Source organism: Nyctereutes procyonoides, unplaced genomic scaffold (assembly GCF_905146905.1).
Source record: "Nyctereutes procyonoides isolate TBG_1078 unplaced genomic scaffold, NYPRO_anot_genome, whole genome shotgun sequence".
In the NCBI taxonomy this organism is placed as follows: domain Eukaryota; kingdom Metazoa; phylum Chordata; class Mammalia; order Carnivora; family Canidae; genus Nyctereutes; species Nyctereutes procyonoides.
The window spans coordinates 26,485,154-26,507,902 of NW_026575140.1; the positions used below are offsets into that span (position 1 = coordinate 26,485,154).

The window sequence follows — 22,749 nt, forward strand, 5'->3', positions numbered from 1 at the left end:
CAAGGCTGTGGGGGCTTACTATGTTGCGTTCTTATTCTGGCTCTTCTGTTCAGTCTCCCACCAAGGCCAGTGCTCTGAGGGCAAGGGAGGAGTGGTGACGGAGAAAGTAATCATGGTCAGAAACACGGCTCTCAGAAACGCAAGCGACAATGGGGCCCGGCCTGGGGCACTGAAGCAGTGAAGAGAGATTCACTAAACCCTCAGCTAGGACACTCTAGTGTATTGGTCAGGCAGAGAAACTGAGGTTTCAAGAGATACCTGGCCAGCTCACCCTCCTGCATCCCTATACCATCCTCCATCCTGAGGACAGCCAGCAACCCCTGCCCCAACTTTTCCCTCTGCCTCTTCATCTCTCTCTGTCAGTGGCCAAACCAAGGTGAGGGTCCAACTGCAGTATCTGCATACCAGACATTTCCACTGCTGAAGCTTCAACCAGGGGATCAAGGGACCAGCTGAGTGGCCTCCCAGGCTTCTCCTTCCCCTCCCCCTTAACCTGAACACTCACTTCCAAATCAGATGGCCCACTGGACCATTCTATACTTTCTTCTGCTTCCCAATCCCTTTCCTTGGCCCTTTATGCATTTTCTCTCTCAACTGGCCATCATCTCTGTCTGGAGGGAAGAAAAAGCTGCAAGGTCAGTGCGGGAAAGAGGCAGTGAGAAATCTGAAGCCCAGAGAACAGCCTGGAGGAGGAGAAGCCTCCAGCTGGCAGGCTGCATTTCAGAGCTCCTGATCCTATATGGGTAGCAAGGGCTCTGGATGTGCCGGGAACAAGAGGAGGAGCTCAGGAACCTGAGAGAGCCTGGTACCAGGCAGGTGAGGGAGCTCCAAGGGCCAGCACCCCTACCCCAACTCCGTAAGACTGCAGAACTGTCATGTCACCAAGCCAGAGGCCCCAGCCACTGTGCTAATCAGATTCCTCAGTCAAGTGGAGGAACGTGGCATTTGGGTCAGAGGACCAGGGCTCAAGACCACCTCCCCCTGGTGTGTGATCTAATTAAGTCACCTATTCAATTTGGGCCTATATTTCCTATCAAACAGGGCTAGTTCCACCAAACTAAATGGGGGGTCAGAAAGATCAGCTGAGGTGACACACGTGACAAACCCTATGCAGATGTGAACTATGTTAGCTAAATGGAAGGCCCCTCCTAGCTCCTAAGGGTGGCATAATGCTGCTGCTGTCAGGAAAAACTGAACGCCCCTTGTCTCAGGGGCTACAGAAGGCAGCACCGAAGAACCAAAACAGGCATTCCCATAACATTCCCCAGACTAGCCCTGATGCCCTGCTCTGAGCAGGGCGACAATGACAGATATGGCTGTCCTCCCTGCTGCCCCAACAGGGACATAAACAGGCTCGGAGAAGCCCACCAGAGTCAAGAACAGGGTCCCAGGTCGGGAGTGGCGGTGAGGGAAACCAGATGGGCCCAACACGTCCACCGGTGGTCTAAACTGCTCCCGTGCTATGAGGCTCTACTTCTGAAGGGTTTTCTTTCTTTTTTAAAAAAAGATTTATTTGACAGAGAGAACGAGAGAGCACAAGCAAGGGGAGCAGCAGAGGGAGAGGGAGACACAGGCTCCCCATTGAGCAGGTAGCCTGATGCGGGGCTTGATCCCAGGACCCCAGGGATCACAACCTGAGCCGACCTGAGCCGAAGGCAGACACTCAACCAACTGAGCCACCCACGTGCCCCTTGATGGGTTTTCTGAAGCACTTCCTCCTGCCTCCTTGCTTGCCCTAAGAGGAATGAACCTAAATACGCCTCCTAAAGTTACACACTTGAAGTGAGCCCAGAAGCATGGATGCGGCATTCCAACAGCTGGTACTGCCATGAATGGTTTCTATTTTTAATGAATAAGTAAATAAGAAAGCCGTTGGTGAAAAGTTCAAAGAACCCCAGCACAGCAAGGATAGTGGATCAGGCAGTGGGTTGGACTGTGTGGTGGCTCTGCTCTGGCTCCTGGGGGAAACCACATCACCGTGCACATATCTTGGGCCCTGCGTAGGCCTCCGTGCCTCATCTATGGTGTGAATAGACTTAGCTGAAGCACCACTACTTCACTGCCTCCAGATCCTCTGTTTTCCATGGAAAGGAAGTAGCCCCTCTCCTATCAGGGAGATGCCAGAGCTCCGCCTTCCTGCAGGGCAGTTAAGTGCTCAGTGCCTTAGAGCCGGGCAGCAGGGCCAGGGAAAGAGGGCTAAAACAGGAAGCAAGGGGCTGATGGCTACGTGTCATTCGAAAGTTAAGACAAAACTCTCTGAAGCTTTAACTTAAATGTGTGAAGGATGCGATTTCATTTACAACAATTATTATTCGAGAAACCTGCCAGAAACACAAAAGCAGAGCTATGGGGGCCTCTTCCAGGGAGGTGCAGAAGACCTTCTCCAGACAGGCGCATCTCAGCCTCAGGCCTGACGAGGCACATGTACACAGTCCAGGGCACCTTTCATGGCACCCCCACCCAGTCGGAGGGGTTCCCATCAGACTTCCTGGCGGACTCACCTTTTAAAATGTAGCTAACATTCCCAAAGCTTCAAACGCTGACCCGGCCCAACCAGAAGGATTGGATCAGAGTCAGGGTACCAGGCTTTGTTTCTGCCCAAGCAAGACTGGCAGGAATGGTGGCAGGGAGGGGCCTGCAGCCATGCCTGAGCCACCTCTGCATGGACCCAGCATGTGCTGGCACTCCAGTGCAGGGTGGTTTCTGGTAAACCACAGGAAGCAGCAGCTCCAGTTCCCTATTCCCAGCAGACGAGGGGCAGGAGTAAAGTTCAGTGGCTGCCGCAGCCTGTTCCTTTCCCAATGCCACACTGACACCTCTGACCTCTACCTTCTGTTTGCCAAGCAGGAAGGAGGGAGGTTTTCTTCAAATCACAGCCCATGAGTTTGGAATTTTTGAAAGAACATGTGGGAGTAAAACAAGAGTTCAAACTGAAGATCATTTTTAACCGAAGTGGGAGGGGACGTGCCCAGTTCTCTCTACAATCACCAACACCAGCATTTTTCCTGCACTCTCCTTGTTCGGGCCCATCAGCACCCAACACACCCCTGCAGGTCAAATCCTTCAGCCGCTGTGAGACCTGTACTCCTTCCCTACTTGTTCCCCTTGGCTAGACTGGGGACAAGACTTACAAGATCAGGCTCTGGGGCCCTTTCCCTGCCCTGATCTCAGAGAATTTTTATACCCATCACCTCTTTAGGTGTCTTGGTTCCCTGTGATCACAGTGGTGTGCTGGAGCCACCTTGTACTGGCACACAAGATTTCAACTGCTGCATTTTCAGGAATTTTTCAAGCCAAGTGTTAAACACAGCCATTATTAAAAACCAAATCGCACAATTTTATAGCTAAATAAATTATATTAAAAACAAAGATAATAAATACTTATTGCAGCTCATCCCTTCCTAATTATTTTACTACGTTTTATTCCTAACCCGTGCTCTTTACATTTTTTATATCTACTGTATCTGTAAGGTGAAGATACTCTCTACTGCGGTGCTTGCAACAGCCAATTAGGAATATTGCACCACAGATATTGGCAAATGCTGTAAATCGGGCTCTCCATCACCAACCCCCACCCCTGCTGAGTCGTTATACATTTACCAGCATGCCACACCAGGCCTTCATCTCTGGTCTGGGCTTTCTCCCCCTCAACTCTAGGCTGATACAATCAGCTACTCCTCTGACACCATTAGCTGGATGCCTACAAGACTTACTGTGTTCAAAATCGAACGGATTTCTCCCCAGAAGTCCCCAATCTGGTCCAAATGCAGATTCCCCCAGCCTCAGTAAATGGCAACTCCATCCTTACAGATGCTGAGACCAGAAATATTGGAGGTCATCCAATCTGTTAGCAAATCCTATAGTTTCTTTCTTTCTTTTTTTAATCCTATAGTTTCTATCAGCAAAATTTATCCAGAACACAGCTACTAACCCACCACCACTCCACTCTAGTCCCAGCCACCATTACCTGTGGTCTAGATTACTGTAGGAACTGCTTAAATGGCCTCCCATTTCTGTCTTCCCCACTCATTACCTCCTTGCCTCTTTTGCTACTGTGCCTCCCTCTCAGCTCCAGCCACCCATCCTCCTGCCTCAGGGCCTTTGTACTTGCTGTTCGCTCTGCCTGACCTACTTTTCCCTGCAGATGTCCACATGGTTCACTCCCTCACTAACTTGAATTCTTTGCTAAAATGTCACCTTCTCTGTAAGGCTTTCTCAGCCGACTCTAAAATTGCAAACCTCCCACCTCCATCTCACTCCCTGCTTTTCTCTCCGCGGTACGTATCAGTCTCCAATACATTGTCCTTGGAAAGTATATTTGTTTTGTTTGGTCCTTGCCGCCCCTCCCCTCAAGAATGTAAGTATCTAAAACCGGGCCCAGCACACAGAAGGTACATTCTAAATATGTGCTGAATGAACAAATAAATCCCATCTGCAGAACACCACTGTCACCTGTGTAGGAGCTATCTGCATCTGAATGATGGCACAAAGGAAGAAATGTCTACTGCTGACCTCAAGCACAGTGACACAGCACACCTTAACACCAGCTTCCTAACCGTAACGACGCGATTAATAATAAAAAGAAACATTTACAGAGTATTTAACTATATGCCAAATACTAGAGCTTCACATTCAACAATGGATTTAAATTCTTGCCACAGCCTATGAGAAAGGCACATTATCCCCATTTTTAAAACAAGAACACAGGAAACCAAGGTGCACAGAAGGAAAACCACTGAAGGGCAGACAGTTCAGAGGTGATCAGATGTGAATACGGGCAGTCTGGCTTTGGCACTTACCTCCCACCTGCCAGGAAAACACGGAATCACAACCCCAAGTGGTAAAATTTAAAACACTGTATTGGCGTGGACACCGATCCTGCCCCTCTGAGAGACTGGAGCAAACTGTCTACTTCTCTCATGTGTTGAAACCATGGAGTAGGAAAACAAGTTGATAAGAAGCACAAGATGAGGCAATCCATATAAAACACGTGGCAGGACACTTGGCATACAGTAAGCACCCAAGAAATGTAGCTTCTATCATTAAACCAAAGGTATCTTGGGTAAAGTTAGTTTTCTTGCTAGCTTCTTGGAATCGCTACAAAATTAATTAACAAGTGCGGAACAGAAAAAATCCCAAGGAACAGCTCATCAACAGCTTCATGACCCTCCAGTCATACTGATGAAAAATCAAAGAAATATCAGGCTAAAAAGGTTAAAAGTCCCCACTCCAGTCCTTGAAGGATTTATAATCTGGCCCAAAGAAGAGGGGCCAGCATAAACCCCTTCCTCTGCAGCCACAGGCCTGTCACCTACCTACCCAACTGTAAAATGGGGACCCATCGGCCTCATTTCAACTTTGGGCTAAAAAAAAAAAAAAAAAAAAAAAATCCAGTTCGTGGCTGCAAAAATACTTTAGGGGGCAATGGTTTTAAGAGCTCTCCCAGACGGAGAGCCACCTGGCTCCCAACTCAGGGCAGCAAAAAGCAAAACCAGACTTCCTGCTCTGCCCCTGGGTGAGGGTCTGTCAGGAAGGGTGGGCGGGGTGGGGTGGGGGTGGGGAATCTGGCATCCTGCAATGACATCTTACCTTGTTCCTATTCCATCAATAGTGAGAAGTGGCGGGGCCACGGATGGCCAAAGGTGCCTCTTGGTTTCCCTTTTAGATGACCTGAAACCATCTGACTGTAAGAGTAACTTAGTGAACTCCAATCTTTGGATAAAAATAACTTGAATGTTTGCCTAGAGTGGTTATTTATTGGGCAGTCATGGACCTCAAAGAAAAGTTACACAAAGTACTGTCTGAAAAATAAGCTCCGTTCATGCCAAATAGGGAGCATTTTTATCTCAGGTGCTCCTAAAAACTTACCAAAAGATTAGCCTCATAAGCTCAAAGTCTGTCCGCCATCCATCACTGCAGAGAATGCAGAGAATAGTTTGAAATATGCCCACTCTACACCAGTCTCCCCGAATTCGCTCCCTTTCATGAACGGGGGCGGGGGGGCGGGGGGGACGGTTGGGAGGACAGGGGAGGTTGAGTGGGCAAAGAATTCCGGCTTATGATCTTTCCAGAAGTTCTCACTTCCGACTGCATTCAAGTGAGCTGGTTTTCAGAGATGCAGATAGGTTCACTCCTGGAAAACTATTCACTGTTGGGAGTATTGCAAACGCTGATTGAAACCTGAGGGCTCCTGCCAAAAGTTATAATGACCCCAGGGGGAAAACAAACAAACAAACAAAGCAACTGGAGGAGGAAGGGAGCGGTCTGTGTGCAGGGCGCGGGGCCCGGCGGGCGCTCGGCGGGCTGGGCTGCAGGCCCCGCGGGAGCGCGGCACACGCGGCGGCGCCGCCCAGAAGGCCCGAGAGCTCCGGGCCGCGGGGCCGCCACCCGCCCCGCCCGCGGCCGAAGGAGCCGGAGACCCGGCGGGGGAGGCAGCTTACTTCATCGGGCCCGTCGGAGCCGGCCGCTTCTCCGGGCAAGATCGGCGGCGGCGCGGGGCGCGCGACACTGCGGGCCGGGCTCGGGCCAGGCCGCGGCCCCGCGCATCCTCTTCCGCAGGCGCCGCCCGCCCCGACAGGTGCGTGTCACGCGGCCCCGCGTCGGACGCGCGCTCGGGTTTCGCCGAGAGGAACCGGGGGCGACCGGCGCGGAGGGCGCGGAGGGCGCGGAGGGCGCGGAGGGCGCGGAGGGCGCGGAGGGCGCGAGGCCGAGTCCGCCCGGCCGCCCCTTCCGTGCCCCACACGAGCCGTGGCAGGACCGGCAGCACGGGGAGGTCCCCCAACCCCGACCCCCCGCGCGCGGGCCCGGGACCCAAACCACAGCGGCCTCGGCTCGCGCGCGCGCGCGCAGTGGGGCCGACTCAGGGGCGCGCGCGCGCAGTCGGGTCCGCGGCGAGGGGCGCGCGGCGGAGGCGCAGGCGAAGCCACGCCCCCTAGTTCGGGGTCGCCCCGGGGGGGGGAGGCGGGGCCTCCGGAATGATTTCTTGGTTAGCGTGGATGGGGCGGGACTTCAGAGCGAAGTGGGCGGGCAAGCGGCGCGGCTGCCCTTCTGGTCGCCAGCGCAGGGTTCTGCTGTGCATCTGAGGCGCTGCCCTCTGAGACCCACGAATGGCCGGGGAAGTGGTTGTGTCGTGGAGGAAGCCTGGAGGGCGGGTGGCTGGGTCGTCCCCAGGATCTGGCATGAGCTGTGGGACCTGGAACAGGTTACCTGACCTCCTCAGGCCTTGCCCATACAAGGCCTTGCCCATCTGTACAAAGAGCAGCTTGGTTCATCCCACTTGCGACGCCCCGCAGTGGTGATTTAGGTGATTTAGGGGTCCGAGAGCTCACTATGGCCCCGGCTCTGCTTTTAGCTTCAAATCTCTGCTAATACCCACGTGACCTTGGAGACCCAAACCTGTACAGTAGGGGCAGTAAGAGGATGTGCTTCAGCGGTGACACGGCCTGTGACAAGCACTCAGTAAATGGGAGCTTGCACCTGTGTGCCATTATTAGCAAGACACAGTAAATGGGGCTAAGCCCTCCCTGTAGGGTAGTGGCAGGGTGTGTACATGGGATGACATGGTCATTGCTGCTGCTTTCAGCACCCAGGGGATGGTACACTAGTCCTCTACCCTTGTCCTTACCAAGGTCATGCAGCATCTGACCCTCACCCTGCCGCGACCTTGTGCCTGCTTTTCTCCCAGCCCTACAGGGCTGTGGGTGCTCCTAGTGGCACCCCAGCCATGAGAGAGGCAGCTGCTGCTTCCTGAGTGAAGATCCTGAGTGACCTCAGGTCATTACGGCAAGACCACCCAGGACCACCTCCTGGATATGAATCCCACATCCCTTCTCCTGGAGCATCTTAGCTCTGTCCCTTCTCCAGATCCACCTTCCTCCCAGCGCAGGGACAGGAGAACACATGGTCTCCTCTGCTGAGGTGTGCAGACCACCCAGGAAATGGATTCTGACTGGAGAGGAAAAGCTGGTAGCAGCCTTTTATTTCACAAAGGTTCCATTAGAGGTAGTGCATTGAGAACTAGTAGAGGGAACGTGGCAGTGGCCAGCAAAACGGAGTGGAGCCAACAGGCAAGATTACCACACAGGATATTGGGCAAGAAGGTTCCAGGAAGACTGGGAAGCCAAAGTGGGTGGTGCCCCACTGTCAGCACGGCCAGGGGGCCACCTGGGGGCTTGCAGTGAGCTGCCAGGCCTCAGGAAGAATTAAGGCCATACAGGGTGGGAGCTGGGGAGAGGGTCAAGAAGCCAGGTATACACTGGCTGGAAGTGGGCAGGAGAGTCTGGGGCATGGGGAGCCAAACCAGTCTGGGTGATACCAGGACTCTTGGCCAAGAGCCCTTCCCATGTTCTGTAACCCTGGGTGCACCATGCCTCACACAACTGTGTAAACTGGGGCTGAGGGAGGTACAGATGAGAGAAGACAGGTGCCCAAGGACTAAGACGAGCCCAGGGGATATTTCCTAGGTCCCTAATACAGCCATCGCAAAGGTGATCTGTGGGTACCTTGAGGACATAGTCAAATCAATCATAAGCAGCTTTTTTTTTTTTAAAGAATTATTGATTTATCTTAGGGAGAGAGAGAGTGCACATGCACATGCAAGCAGACAGAGGGGCAGAAGGAGAGGGAGAGAGAATCCTCAAGCAGATTCCCAGCTGAGCTCAGACTCCCACTTCCTACCAAGGGGCTTGATCCAACCATTCTGAGATCACAACCAGAGCCAAAATCAAGAGTTGGCCGCTTAACTGACTCAGCCATCCAGGCACCTCAATTGTAAGCAGTTTATTAAGAAAATGCATGTGTCCACTTAGGTGTCGGTGGGGTGGGGTCTGAGGAGTGACTTGAAATGAGCCTAGGATCTCACAACTGTTTTCCCTGCTGGTCCTTCCACTCCCATGCATCACTGAGATGTTTTTATTTCTCTACCCTCCTCCCTTACTTTTTTTTTTTTATTATTTATTTACGATAGTCATACAGAGAGAGAGAGAGGCAGAGACACAGGCAGAGGGAGAAGCAGGCTCCATGCACCGGGAGCCCGACGTGGGATTCGATCCCGGGACTCCAGGATCGCGCCCTGGGCCAAAGGCAGGCGCCTAACCGCTGTGCCACCCAGGGATCCCTCCTCCCTTACTTTTAAAGTCCATATCTCAGGCTCATCCTGACTCTGTACCTTCTAGTCTGATATGAACCAGTACTTTGCTTTCTTTCCATCATGAAAACAATTTGGTCTCGGGGCACCTGGGTGGCTTACTTGGTTAAGCATCTGCCTTCAACTCAGATCATGATCCCGGGGTCCTGGGATGGAGCCCCACATCAGGCTCCCTGCTCAGTGGAGAGCCTGCTTCTCTCTCTCCCTCTGCTGCTCCCCCTTGCTTGTGCGCGCGCGCTCTCTCTCTCTTTCTCTCTCTCTCTGTCAAATAAATAAATAAAATCTTTTTAAAGAGAAAAAAGAAAACAATTTTCTTTTCAGGGGTAAGAGTATTGCCCCACCAAACCCACAAATCTAAGACCTTGCTTGGGCGTGTTACTGGCTTCTACACATTTGCCTACCTGAAGTTTTTCTCATTTCTGTGTTACCAACAGCTACAAGACAATCCAGACTACATCACAGAGGACAAGGTGTGCCCCAAGCCCTCTGAAGGAAGCCAGAAGAAAGGAACAATAACCTGTGAGGCATCCTGCGACCCAGACTGCGTCGGTGGCTTTCCACCTGTCAAGGAGCACCCTATGGTTCTCTTTATGAAACTGATTTTTTTTCATCTTCCTAAACTGTGGGGTAGGCAGAAGTCAGGGTTAAGCCAGCCTGCTTCACAGACATGGAAAGTGAGACCCAGAAAGATGAATGACTCACAAGAGATGTCTGTGGAGTTAGAAATAAAATCACGTTGCAGTTTCTATTTTCAGAACCACTCACTAAGTCAGCTCTGCTTGTTCACTCTGCTTTTTGCACCAGGTGGGGAGGGGGAGAACAGGTGTTGTGGATTTTCAGCCACAAGTAGATCTTTTCGTCCCCAGACATGAGAAAGCTCAGCACTTCCCCCCCCCCTAAAGATTAGCTTCATAAAGTCTACATGAAGCAGCTCTGTATTATTTTTCTATTGCTGCCATGACTACTTGCCACCATTTAGTGACTCAAACAATGCAAACGTATTATCTTACAGCCCTATGGATCGGGAATCCAGCATGGGTCTCAGTGGGCTCAAGCCCCAAGGCTGCAGGGCTGTGTTCCTTTCTACAGCAGCCTTTTTCTTGCTCATTTGGATGCTGCCAGAAGTCAGTTCCTTGTGGCTTGGGACTGAGAGTCCTATTCCCTAGCTGGCTGTCAGCTGAGAGCCATTCCCAGCTTCTGGAAGCTACCATATTCCCTGGCTTATGGTCCCCTTCATCAGTCTTCAAAGCCACACAGAAGGTTGAGTGCTTTAATATCTCCTCTTTTTTTGGGTTCATCTCTGACCCTTCTGAGAAAGGGCTTCTGCTGTTTGTTTGTTTTTTAAGATTTATTTATTTATTTTTGAGAGAAAGGGAGAGTGTGTGTGAGCAGGGGGAGGGGCAGAGGGAGAGAAGCAGACTCCCTACTGGGCATGGAGCCTGACATGGGGCTTGAATCTGTGACCCTGAAGAGTCAGATGCTTAACCAAATGAACCACCCAGGCGCCCCAGTTTTTAAAAGCTTCTGCTTTTAAGAACTCACGTGATTAGACTGGGCCCACTCAAATAATCCAGGATGATCTCTCCCGTCTTCAGAGGCCATATCCTTAGTCACATCTGCAAAGCCTGTTTTGCCACGTAAAGTGACATTTTCACAGGTTCCAGACATTAGAGCCTGGACATCTTCAAGGGATCATATTCTGTGTGCTACAAATTATAACTTTCCAGAGTCTCAAGCCCTCCTGATAGTCCAGGATCTTGAGGACTTTCTACTAATAGCTTTACTAAAATATAACTCACCCATTTAAAGTGTAAAGTTTATTGGTCTTTAGTGTGTTCACTGAGTGGTGCAGCATCACCAATATCCATTTAGAACACTTTTATCACCCCAACAAGAAACTGTATGTATTAGCACATACTCCCTGTGTCTCCCCAACTGTCTGAACCCTAGGCAGCCTCTAGTCTACTTTCTGTCTCTGTGATTTGCCAATTCTGGACATTTCATATACATGGAATCATAGAATATGTGATCTTTTGTGTCTATATACATTAGATACACATACATATAATGTGTACTTACATAATGTTTTCTTTTTCTTTTCTTTTTTTACATAATGTTTTCAAGGGTCATCCATGTTGTAGTGTGTATCAATGTTTCATTCCTTTTATTGCTAAATCATATTTAATTGTATGGATAGGCAGCATTTTGTTTATCCATTCATCGGTTCCTGGGCATCTGTGTTATGGGTTATTTCCACTTTGGGGGTATTATAAATAATGCTGCTATGAACATATGCATACATGTTTTTCTGTGGAAGGTTCTTATTTCTCTTAGGTATATACCCAGGAGTGGCATTGGCCAATCTTATGGTAACTCGCCCATTAACTTTTTGAGGAACCACCAGGCTGTTTGCCACAGTGGCTGGGCCAATCTACATTCCCACCAACAGTGTATGAACTTTCCTATTTCTATTTCTCCGCATTCTGGCCAATACTTGTTATTATCTGACTTTTTGATTCCAACCATCCTCATAGGTGTGAATTGGGATCTAATTGTGGTTTTGATTTACATTTTCTTTTTTTTTTAAGATTTTATTTATTTATTCATGAGAGACAGAGAGAGAGAGAGAGAGAGAGAGAGAGAGAGAGAGAGAGAGGAAGAGACAAGGCAGAGGGAGAAGCAGGCTCCATGCAGGAAGCCCTATGCAGGACTCGATTCTGGGACCCCGGGATCATGCCCTGAACCAAAATCTCAACCTCTGAGCCACCCAGGTGTCCCTTTTTTTTATTTTATAGATTTTATTTATTGATTGATATACATTTTCTTGATGGCTTTAGACATTGGGCATCTTTTCATGAGCTTCTTGGCCACTTGTTTATATCCTTTGGAAAAATGTCTAGTCAGATTCTTTACCCATTTTTCAGTTGGGGTGTCTTTTTGTTACTGAGTTACAATTCTTTTTTTTAATTTTTAAAAAAAATATTTTATTTATTTATTCATGAGAGACACAGAGAGAGAGAGGCAGAGACACAGGCAGAGAGAGAAGCAGGCTCCATGCAGGGAGCCTGACATGGGACTCAGTCCCATGGGCTGAAAGCAGGGCTAAACTGCTGAGCCACCCGGGCTACCCCTTTTTAAAAAAAAAGTGTTGGGATCCCTGGGTGGCGCAGCGGTTTGGCGCCTGCCTTTGGCCCAGGGCGCGATCCTGGAGACCCGGGATCGAATCCCACATCGGGCTTCCGGTGCATGGAGCCTGCTTCTCCCTCTGCCTGTGTTTCTGCCTCTCTCTCTCTCTGTGACTATCATAAATAAGTAAAAATTAAAAAAAAAAAAAAAATTATAAAAAAAAGTGTTTTTTGTTTTTTTTTTAAGAGAGTTGTTACAATTCTTTATATATTCTGGATATAAGTTCCTTCCTAGGTAGATGGTTTACAAACATGTTCTCCCATCCTGTGGGTTGTCTTTTCATTTTCTTGATAGCACCCCTTGAAGCATAAGCTAATTCTGTAATGATATCCAACTGATCTATTTTTCCTTTTGTTGCTTCTGCTCTTAGTGTCATGTTCTAAGGAGGCTTTGCCTAATCCAAAGTCGTGGAAATTTATGCTTGCATTTTCTTCTAAGAGTTCAATAGTGTTAGCTCTTACACTGAGACTTTTGGTCCACTCTGAGTTGGATCTGGTATATGAGGTGAGAGGTAGTGGGTCTAACTTCAGTCTTTTGCATGTGGATGTCCAATTGTCCTAGGATGCTTTGTTTGATTAACACATAATGTGCTCTGAAAACATTGGTTTGGATAGTCATGCAACATGGACGTGACCAAAGTCCCTGCCCCGCCCAGTGAGACAGTCCCCAGCAGACCGATGCCTGACACATAATAGACTCTTAAAAAATGCTGACAAATGAATGTCATTGAAGGTGGGGAGCCAGAGCTACCAGGTTCAGCTGTTGGAGTCCCCTTCATTTGGCACATGGCTGTGAGTCACTCCGAGAGTGTTTTCTCTAAGCACCCTCTTGGCAGCAGCCTGAGAGGTGCATTGGTGCCCTTGGGTAAGAGAGATAAACCAGTAGTGCCACTATAGCCCAAGCCAGATCTCTGGGGGGGGGGGGGGTGGAAATCCCAAATTTTGTTCTGAGGCTGCCCAGGAGGTAAGGAGTCAAGAGAAAAGAAGAGAGAAGATGGGGGAGCAGCTGGCCTGGATGTGAACCAGGACAGGGGACCTTGAGTAACAAAGGAAGAGGTGCCTGTACTCAAGGTCAATGTTTCTTGCCTTAAGCTTCAAGAGTCAAAAGCAGGGAAAAGCTCTTGGCTGGCAGATGAAATGAAAAGATAAAAGTGCTGGCAGCCACCCCAGACATCTCTGCACCAGCAAAAGCTGCATCGTATCCTTTGGGCCAAGTGGAGACGCAGCCTGGGGACAGCCAAGCTTCTGGAACAGGCGATGGATGAGCCTGGGGTCTGGCGAAGGATAGGGCACCTTTGCTGGGGAAACGTGATGGTCAGCAGGACCTCATGAGACAGAGGTTGGTTTCCCGTTGGCTTCTCCAGGAAGCAGGCATGCTCTGTCTCTCCTGGCCCTGACACTACAGTCATCTTGTCTGGGGGCTGGGAATGTGGGAGCCTCTGGTGAGCCAGCAGCTCCCTGGTGGCTGCGGGGTCATTGCAGGGGACATCTCCATTGTCATCAGACCCTTCCACTTCTTCCCTCTTCAGTGGTGGAAATGCAGGGAAGGTGCCCCTTGTTAATTAGTCCAGTGCTACATGCCAGTCTGTGAAGGCTCGGGGGTTGTAAACATGGACAAGGCTCCTGTTCACTGGGCGCTTCCATTCTACTCCAGGTGGAGGGGTGGAGGGGCGCATGTAAAAGAATGAGTACAGAGTGACAAACACAAGGACCACAATAAGACAGAATAATGGAGTGGAATGTCCCTGAGGCAGGAAAGGGTGTGGAATCTCTGAAGAATGGAGGGAAGGCCAGTGGGGAAGAGCACCGAGCAAGAAGTGTCCCAAGCCTAGTTGTGCAAGAAGTGTCCCAAGCCTAGTTGTAGGTGCCCGTGAGGATGGTGCATTTTATTCCAACTTTCAGTGGAAGGCTCTGGGGAATTATGAGTAAGAGAGCAACACAATTGGTTTTCATTTTGGAAAAGGCCCCGGGGCTCCTGGACCATGGGCTTAAAGGAGAAACACATTGAGAGGGTGGGGGTGGGGGTGAGGGGTGAAGTGGGGATGGTTATCAAAGGGTCCAGATAGGCAGGGGAGGGGCACAAATGTGTTACTATTTTTTAAAATGTGTTACTATTATTCAGGTTTGGCAAGGCCAACTGATTAGGAGACACTGTCATTGGAAAAGTAGTTTGTGACAGTCCCCGGGAAAGAGGACAGGCTACACCACCCACAGGACTACGTGGGGAAGCCCCAGGGTCAGTCAGAAAAAAGGTGGAAGGAGCCTGGGAAAATGTGCACAAGGTTCCCGTGGGAAAGCATGGGCAAGGCAGGGTAAGAAGCCTGAGTATTGGCTAGTCTGATAGTTTCATCAGGCTCTGGGCCACGGAAACTGCTCCCTAGTTGTCAGTACCTGGTTCTGGGGGATTCAGGCAGGTGGCCCTGAGTGTGACAGCATGATAGAGGAGGTGGTTGGGAGTGTGGGCTCTGAATTGGTTGGTTTGTGTATGAAATGCATACTCCAGGGTAAATAATTTACGATCTCTAGGAACTGGCTATTCTAAGAAGGGCAAGGCCCTCCAGAGCCAGCCAGGCTGCAGGTGTCAGAGCATCAGGGGCTCCTGTATCTTATGGAGAGAAGTTTGGGAGACAATATTGGCAGGATTGGCTGATGGGTTAGACATAGGAATGAGGGAGGAGGAATCACCGAGGATGCTGCCTGGGTTTTGGTTTAAGCAACTGGGTCCCTCACTCTCAAAGTAGGTCTTTGGGAGGTCAGAAGACATAGCTCCCCCTAGGGAGCTTAAACTCTTGTAGGGAAGACCAGCTTCAAGTTGGGAAGGTTGGCAAGTCAAGTCAAGTGGCATTAGGCTCCCTGAAGTATGGGTGGACCTTGCCTTAAATCACAGAAATATTGCTAAAAAGTATTGCATAATACAAACATTCATAGTAACCATTTAGAAGTCCTATTTCTCCATGGACTTACATGATGAGGGGCTCTGCTGCCATCATCCAGGAATGTTATGCTTTCCCTAAACTCACCTTATCTGTCTTAGAAAAATCTCTTCATGGGAATTTAAGATGAAGCCTTTCAAAAATATACTCTTTTACTCCATGTAAATAATTGCTTTTTAACTTTCTTGTTTTAGAAGATCGTATTTCATCAAATTCAATTACATGTAACAGTAAATAACTTCTATTATTACTTGGAATCAAGATTTAAACAACAGTACCCATGACATAAAATAATTTCTGTGTGGATTCGATTTGATGGTATAGGTTCCACGAAAGGTGGGACTGCTGATATATTTATATCTGTCACAAAGCTATAAAGTAGTATCTTCCTGGAATACAACCTTGACCTGGTAAGGGACCAGATGGGCAGGGGATGTTATAACACCTAAGTTAACATTCTCGAGTGCTTGCTAATTTAGATGTCACACAGCAGTTACTGTGAGGGTGGAAATATTGATTGCTGGTGAGAAATTTGATTGTGTGGTTTGGGGCAGGTGATAAAGGGCTTGAGTGGCTTTCCCTGACTAACCTCCCTTGATGCTGGAACATCCCATCCCATCAACTGGAAATCACACATTTGAAATGATCATATAACACCTGCAAATATCTATTGTTATTATTTTTTGGCCTCCGTTTTATAGGAAGCATCTTGTCTACTACACTATAAGCACTTTGAAAGTGGTCTGGTGGCAACTGTATCTTATGAATACAGACCTCTCCGCAACACCCAGCACCAAACTCTCCTTAGCACATACTTGGGTTAAATACTCTCTATATTACATGTATAAATGAGTGAATTAATTAACATAACATAGGTGTCCTCTGGCAGATCTTTGTCGGATCAACTTTTTTTAAACATATGCAAGAAGTCAGTTTGGTTGTGCATCAAAGGACACTATTGAGAGAGAGCAGAATGAGACAAAATTCTGCAAATCATATGTCTGATATGGGATCAATATTCAGAAGATAAAGAGAACTCTTACAACTCAACAAAAAACCGAACAACCCAATTAAAAAATGAGCAGAGGACTTGAAAAGACATTTCTCCAAAGAAGACAGACAGTAAGATATACAATGGCCAACAAGTACATGAAAAGATGCTCAGCATCACTAGTTGTTAGGGAAATGCAAATCAAAACCATAATGAGAGCCCACTCATACTCACTAGAAGGCTACCGTCTAACAAACCAATCAAAAAAAAGTGATAATAACAAGTGTTGGTAAGGATGTAGAGAAAACAGAACTCTCATGCATCACTTGTATGGATATAAAATGGAGCAGCTGCTGCAGAAAAACAATTTAGAGGTCCCTGCAAATATTCAACATAGAATTACTATGTGATCCAGAGATTCCATTGCTAAGTACACACCCAAAAGAATTGAAAGCACAGACTCAGATACTTGTACATCAACATTCATGGCAGTATTTTTAAAAATTATTATTCATGAGAGATACACAGAGAGAGGCAGAGGGAGAAGCAGGCTCCCTGCAGTGAGCCCAATGTGGGACTTGATCCAGGACCCAGGATCACGACCTGAGCCAAAGGCAGATGCTCAACCACTGAGCCACCCAGGTGCCCTTTATGGTGGTATTATTCACAACAGTCAAAAGGTAGAAACAACCCAAGTATCAGCCAACAGATGAATAGATAAATGAAATGTGGTCTAGCCCCACAATGAAGTAGTATTTGGACACAAGATGGAAGGACATTCTGATACCTGCTACAACGCAGATGAATGCTGAAGAGGTTTATGTTTAGTGAAATGTGAAACATTTTATGCCAGACACAAAAGGACAAATAGTGTAGGATTCCACTTACATGTGGTACCTAAAACAGGCACTTTCAAAGGAGACTGAAAGAATGATGGTTACCAGGACTAGGAGAGGGGGAGATGGATCAGACGGTAGCATTTAATGGGAAAAGAGATTCTGTTTGGGAGCATGAAAAAAGTTTTGGAGATGGATGGTAGCGATGGTTACTCAACATCATGAATGCTTAATTCCACTGAACCCTATGCTCAAAAATGATGAAAATGGTAAATGTTATATTTTGTCACAATTTTAAAAATCACTAAAAAGAAGCCAAGTCACATCGGGCAGCATCCCATGGACAAGGGGCTGAGAGGTACTTAGCTTGGGTAGCATCATTTAACCAGGTGCCCACATGTGTCTGCTGCACCCCAGGATTACATCATGCCAGTCATCCTTTTACCTTTGTCTGGGGAGGGTTGGACACATGGATGTTTATCCCAGGGGCTGACATCTGCCAGAGCGGGGACAGCAGCCAATGTTCATGAGGCAGAAAGGGAACTGCTTCAAGGGTCCAGACCCTGCCTCCATTGCTCCTTGTCCTTCCCAACACCCCAGCAATGCCTGTCCTGTTGCAATTTTATTGTAACAGGTTAGTCATGTATTAGCTGAAGTCAGATACTTTGCCTTGATGACTGGTCCAGTATGGGAGAGTGCTGAGTACCTGTTAAGTTCCTGTTGCGAAATAAAAAGTTTTGCATATGAAATTCAAACACATGCCAAGGGCTCTGAAATACGACATTCCAGGGACCCATGCAATCGGGCAAGGCAACAGTGATGCTCTCCTAATTCTCCTAGAATGAAGCACCACGTGGATAAGGCCCCCAAATGGATTTATCTGTATTAAGTTCCAGGATGCTTGGTAAAGTCAGAGGGAGGCTCTCAGGTATTTGAAGAAATCCAAATTGCAAATAGAACCCTAATGAGTGCAGCTCCACATAAACAGGTATTTAGATGTGAGGTAGGAAGTGTAAATGGAGCCCTACTTAATGCATGTGCTAATTGTGTTTCCCTGCAATTGGGACATCAACCCTGACTGTCTTAAAGCTTTTGTGTGTAGCTGGTGATTGGGCAGGGGTGGGGGGAGATGGGTGTGTGTGTGTGGGGGGGGTGGCAACGGGACTCCCCAGGTGCAAAAAAGAACAACTTCCTATCCCCACTGATGGTGTGTAGCTGGTGAATGGGGGTGCGGTGGGGTGGACAGGACTCCCCAGGTGCAAAAGAAAACAACTTCCTATCCTCACTGCTGGCTCAGACCTGCTGGGATGCTCTAACTCCACCCTTGGATGGAATCGAAGGAGGAAATCTGACTTTCCAGGCCTCGCTCTCTAGCCAGGATTTTAAATGTCCAGTCCCATATACTAGTCAAAACCCCAAAGTTACAGCTTCTCCCCACCGCCCAGCTTCTGGGGGAGGTGGGGGAAGGGCTGGTGCATGCTTCCACCTGCTATCTGTAGTCCCTGCCTCCTCTAGAATCACAGTTGGGGCAGGAAAAAGACACAAAAGGGGACAGGTGAGGTTTACCTCGACTGGGAAGCCATGGATCGGCATGAGTGCTCCCGGGGTTCATCAGGGATCTGAAGCCTACTGCACCAGGCACTTTGGAGGGTCTTTGGAGACTCCAACTGGGAGGAGCTCACACCTTTTGATTCCAGTGAAAACACCTTCTCTGGCTAGTCTTCTGTTATTTATTTGTAATCCCACCCCCAGCCCCTAGAGATTTGAACTCATCCTCTGGTTCCCCCTCCAGGCCTTCCCATCTCATCTGGCTGGGAAGATTTAAGAACCTAGACGCACAGCTGGTCTGCAGAAGCACCCACCTCAGACCCTCTGCCTGGGGAAGAATGTCACTGCCAGGGGCTGCTTAAGCCACACACCCCCTCTCTGCCTTCAGATGTGTCAGGGGAGGGCTGCATCCCTGGCGCTGGGGGCTGTGTGCCTGCCCTCTGAGTTCTCTCCAGAAAGATCCCTCCAGTCTGCTGGAGAATAGGAGAAAACAAGCCACTGCTCCTCCACATGGGGGCGATATGCACAAGACACTGACCCCTGAATGCCATCTTTTCCCTGACCTCAAAAGTGCTGCCCGCTTTTTCTTCTTCATTGTAGTTGTTGGATGTAAAGCGGTCCAGCTGTCCATACCTCACTCTGGAATGGGGAATCATGGCCTCTAAAGACTGAATGGAGCCTGGGTCCTTTTTAGCGTCCCTCTACACATGCTTCTCATGACCATAGATTGCAGGCAAAGCAAGGAGAGTCTCCCTGCAAAGAGCCTGCTTCTCCCTCTGCCTATGTCTCTGCCTCTCTCTCTCTTTGTGTGTCTCTCATGAATAAATAAATACAATCTTTTTTTTTTAAGAGTTTCACTTAATACTAAATCTAAAAGGTGAAAAATTCTCAGCAGAACTTCAGGGAGTCATGCAAATCATTCAGGGACTTCGGGGGGCCCAGAAAATTACTCCAAAATACCAGTTGCAGGTAAGAGCTCTAGCAGCTAATGAAGATCTTCACGGCCCATGCAGAGCATCAGCAAACTGGAATCCTCCACCAATAGGTGAGTTTTGTCCAGAATATTAATGAATCCACCAGGGCCTTCCTCCCAGGTACTGCAACATGGATGCAACCTAATTAGAATGCAACCGGGTACCCTCTTGGACCATTTCACACTCGTTTACCACCTCTGGGAGCAGGCACCCCAATGGAGGGTCCCCTTCACCCAGTGTTCTCTCCCCTCCATCATAGCACCCTGCCTAGCACATGGTGGGATCTAGACATGCCCCAATAGAATTACAGTCTAAGGATGGAAAATGGGTGATCCACAGAGACCAGGTATTTATTCTTCAAGGGTTTACTCCTTTCCTTAAAAATATTCTTTTAAAATTAGATTTGAGATATAAAAAAAATCAATTTGCTGCTTTATTTTATTACTCTTCTGATATATTAAATTATGCCCTTGGTGGTTTAGAACTGTAACCAGAAAAGTCTATAAAACAAAACAGTAAGCATGTTAAAATTGCCTGTATTTTTAAAAAGTGGGCCTTTAACATCCTCCTGCAGAAAAGGCCAGGTGCCCTAATAAATGAGGAAAGAGGACACAGTGTTCTACTGAGCCCATTTGCCTCCCCAGTATCCACTCGCCCTCTCTTCTAGTAACAGACACTTGATTTTATTCAGTGTGGCAATGTACACAGTACTGCATTTCAAGCTTCTCTTACAGCTAAATATGACCACCACATGACTAAGTTCTGGCCTATGAGATATAAGCAGAAGTTGTCCGAACAGATGAAAAGGGGGAATAGACTGCTGGCATGTGCTTTTTTCATATTCTTCCTCCACCTGCTCCTTGCTTCTTGCCTAGAATGCTGATATGACAACCGGGGCTTCAGCAACTCTTTTGGCTCATGAGGCAACCATGAGGCTGGAGGTTTAAGAATGGAAGAAGAAAAGGTAGGAGGAGCTCAGGTCCCTGGTCACCTGGTGGAGCCACCAAGATATCCTAGGACCTTTGACCTCTAGATTTTTTTTTTATTTGCGAGAGAAATTTCTATTTTGTTTGTTTCTTTATTTCCAGCTTCTGTCATTTACTCAGTTTTACCTGTTACATTTGTCATAAAGGATCACTTAAGCACCAATCTTTTTTTTTTTTACCCATTTTGGAAAAAAATCTTTCCAGAATGCATGGCACACTCTCTTGTCTTTTTAAAGTACCCACATAGGGCGCCTGGGTGGCTCAGTTAAGTGTCTCCCTTCAGCTCAGGTCATGATCCCAGGGTCTTGGGATCTAGTCCCCGCCGAGCAGGGAGCCTGCTTCCCCTTTCCCTCTATGTGCCACTCCCCTTGCTTGTGTTCTCTCTCTGTCTCTGTCAAATGAATAAAATCTAAAAAAAAAAAAAAAGGCTTAAAAAATAATAGACAAACCATGTAGTGAACATATAAAGTCACTGGATTAAAATACAGGACACCCAGTAAATCTGAATTTCAGATAAGCAACAAATAATTCTTTGGTAGAAGCATGGCCCAAATATTGCCTAGAATGCACTCATATGAAAAAATAACTTGCTGTTTATATGAAATTTAAATGCAACTGGGAGTCCTGCATTTTTATTGCCTAACTCTGCCAGCCCTAACAGAACAGACCTTTTTCCTGCTGTTACTCATGATGATGTGTATGGCGATGCCGTGGGGGCCTACTGAGGCATGTAGGGCAACCAGCCCTTCCGTGAAATGGACCTCTGCTTTTCAGTCTTTGTCCTGCCCTCACAATATTTCCTTATCCTCTTTGATTGTCGGTCTTTCAGTAGGTCTGTCTGTTGCTTGGATTCCTGCCTAGATAAGAGGGGGGCAGTTAGAGCTGCCTTGTGGCTTATGTGAGCCTTAAATGTGGGAAGGGATGGGGCAGCGCCTGGCCCTTCGGACGCCCCCGGCAAGTGTGGTAATTGCTGTGCAGTGGGCAGAGTAACTGGATAGTCCAACTGGAGAAACAAAGATCTAAGGAGAAAGCTTCGATGAGTAAAATGTGAGCAACAGGGATGCCGAGGTTGCTGAGAGGAGACACAGGCGGGGGGCCGGGGGCTGGGAGCTGAGGTCACCCAAAAGCCTGAGGACATGCACCCAGCCAGTGTGGGTGGAGCCGGTGGGTGGCATGGGTGTTGTTATGTGTTCCCCAAAATTCACATGCTGAGGCCCAGACCCCCCAGCACCTTAGGATGGGACTATATGAGGGATGGGGTCTTTCAAGAGGTGACTGAGTTCAAATGAGGTCATTAGGTGGGACTCTGATCCAATCCAACTGGTGGCCTTAGAAGAAAGGTTAGCACCAGACCCGCACAGAGGGACAACCACACAAGGACCCAGAGAGAGGATGCCATCTACACACCAAGGAGAGGGACCTCAGGAGAAAGCAACCCTGCCGACACCGTGGTCCCGGATTTCCAGCCTCCAGAACTGGGAAAATAAATGTCTGTTGTTTGTGCTGCGCTGTCCACACCCTCTGTTATGGCAGCCCCAGCAAACCGGTAGAGGTGTTGCAGCAGAAGGCTGTGGAAAGGTGGCAGCAGGCCGAGTGCCTGGACACAGAAATTGGTCCCTTTATCCAATAGATAGTATTATTGCTACTGCTGTCCTTACAGATGTCAGGGAGCTCAGCAATGAACACTGTCCTCCCTGTGAGGAGGACAGAAACCTAAGTGAAGGACAAACTAGAGAACCACAGGCAGTGGCAAGTGCCAGGCTGAGGGACCGTCCGGGAGGGAGTGAGGATCAGGGAGACAAGTGCCAGTTCAGGGAACCAGTCAGAAAAGGCTCCAAGGATTGTGAGCAGGGGAGAAGGGGCCGGCTGGGCAAGGGGCTGTGTCAGGTGAGGGAACTGCAAGGGGCATTTTCTTTTTTTCTTTCTTTTTTTTTTTTATATTATATTTATTTATTCATGAGAGACACACAGAGAGAGGCAGAGAAGCAGAGGGAGAACTAGGCTCCCCATGGGAAGCCTGATATGGGACTTGATCCCAGGACCCCGGGATCACGACCTGAGCTGAAGGCAGGCGCTCAACCACTGAGTCACCCAGGTGCCCTCGCAAAGGGCATTTTAAAAAACCCCAAGGAGGCCATGCCGCCAGAGCTC

General features: G+C 48.5%; 1 protein-coding gene across 5 annotated transcripts in view; it reads right to left on the reverse strand.

Annotated features, from left to right (window-relative positions):
- Positions 1–6,896, reverse strand: part of H6PD (hexose-6-phosphate dehydrogenase/glucose 1-dehydrogenase) — a 29,433-nt gene extending 22,537 nt beyond the window's left edge. For 2 of the 5 annotated variants that reach the window (XM_055305556.1, XM_055305552.1), the window contains exons 1-2: positions 6,441–6,896; positions 5,869–5,913 (exon numbers count right to left, since the gene is read on the reverse strand). In XM_055305556.1, coding sequence (XP_055161531.1) covers positions 5,869–5,913; positions 6,441–6,445 — 50 coding nt within the window. In that variant the 5' untranslated portion in view covers positions 6,446–6,896. The other 3 variants (XM_055305553.1, XM_055305555.1, XM_055305554.1) reach the window with 3 other exon arrangements.
- Between the last annotated feature and the right edge of the window lie 15,853 nt (positions 6,897–22,749).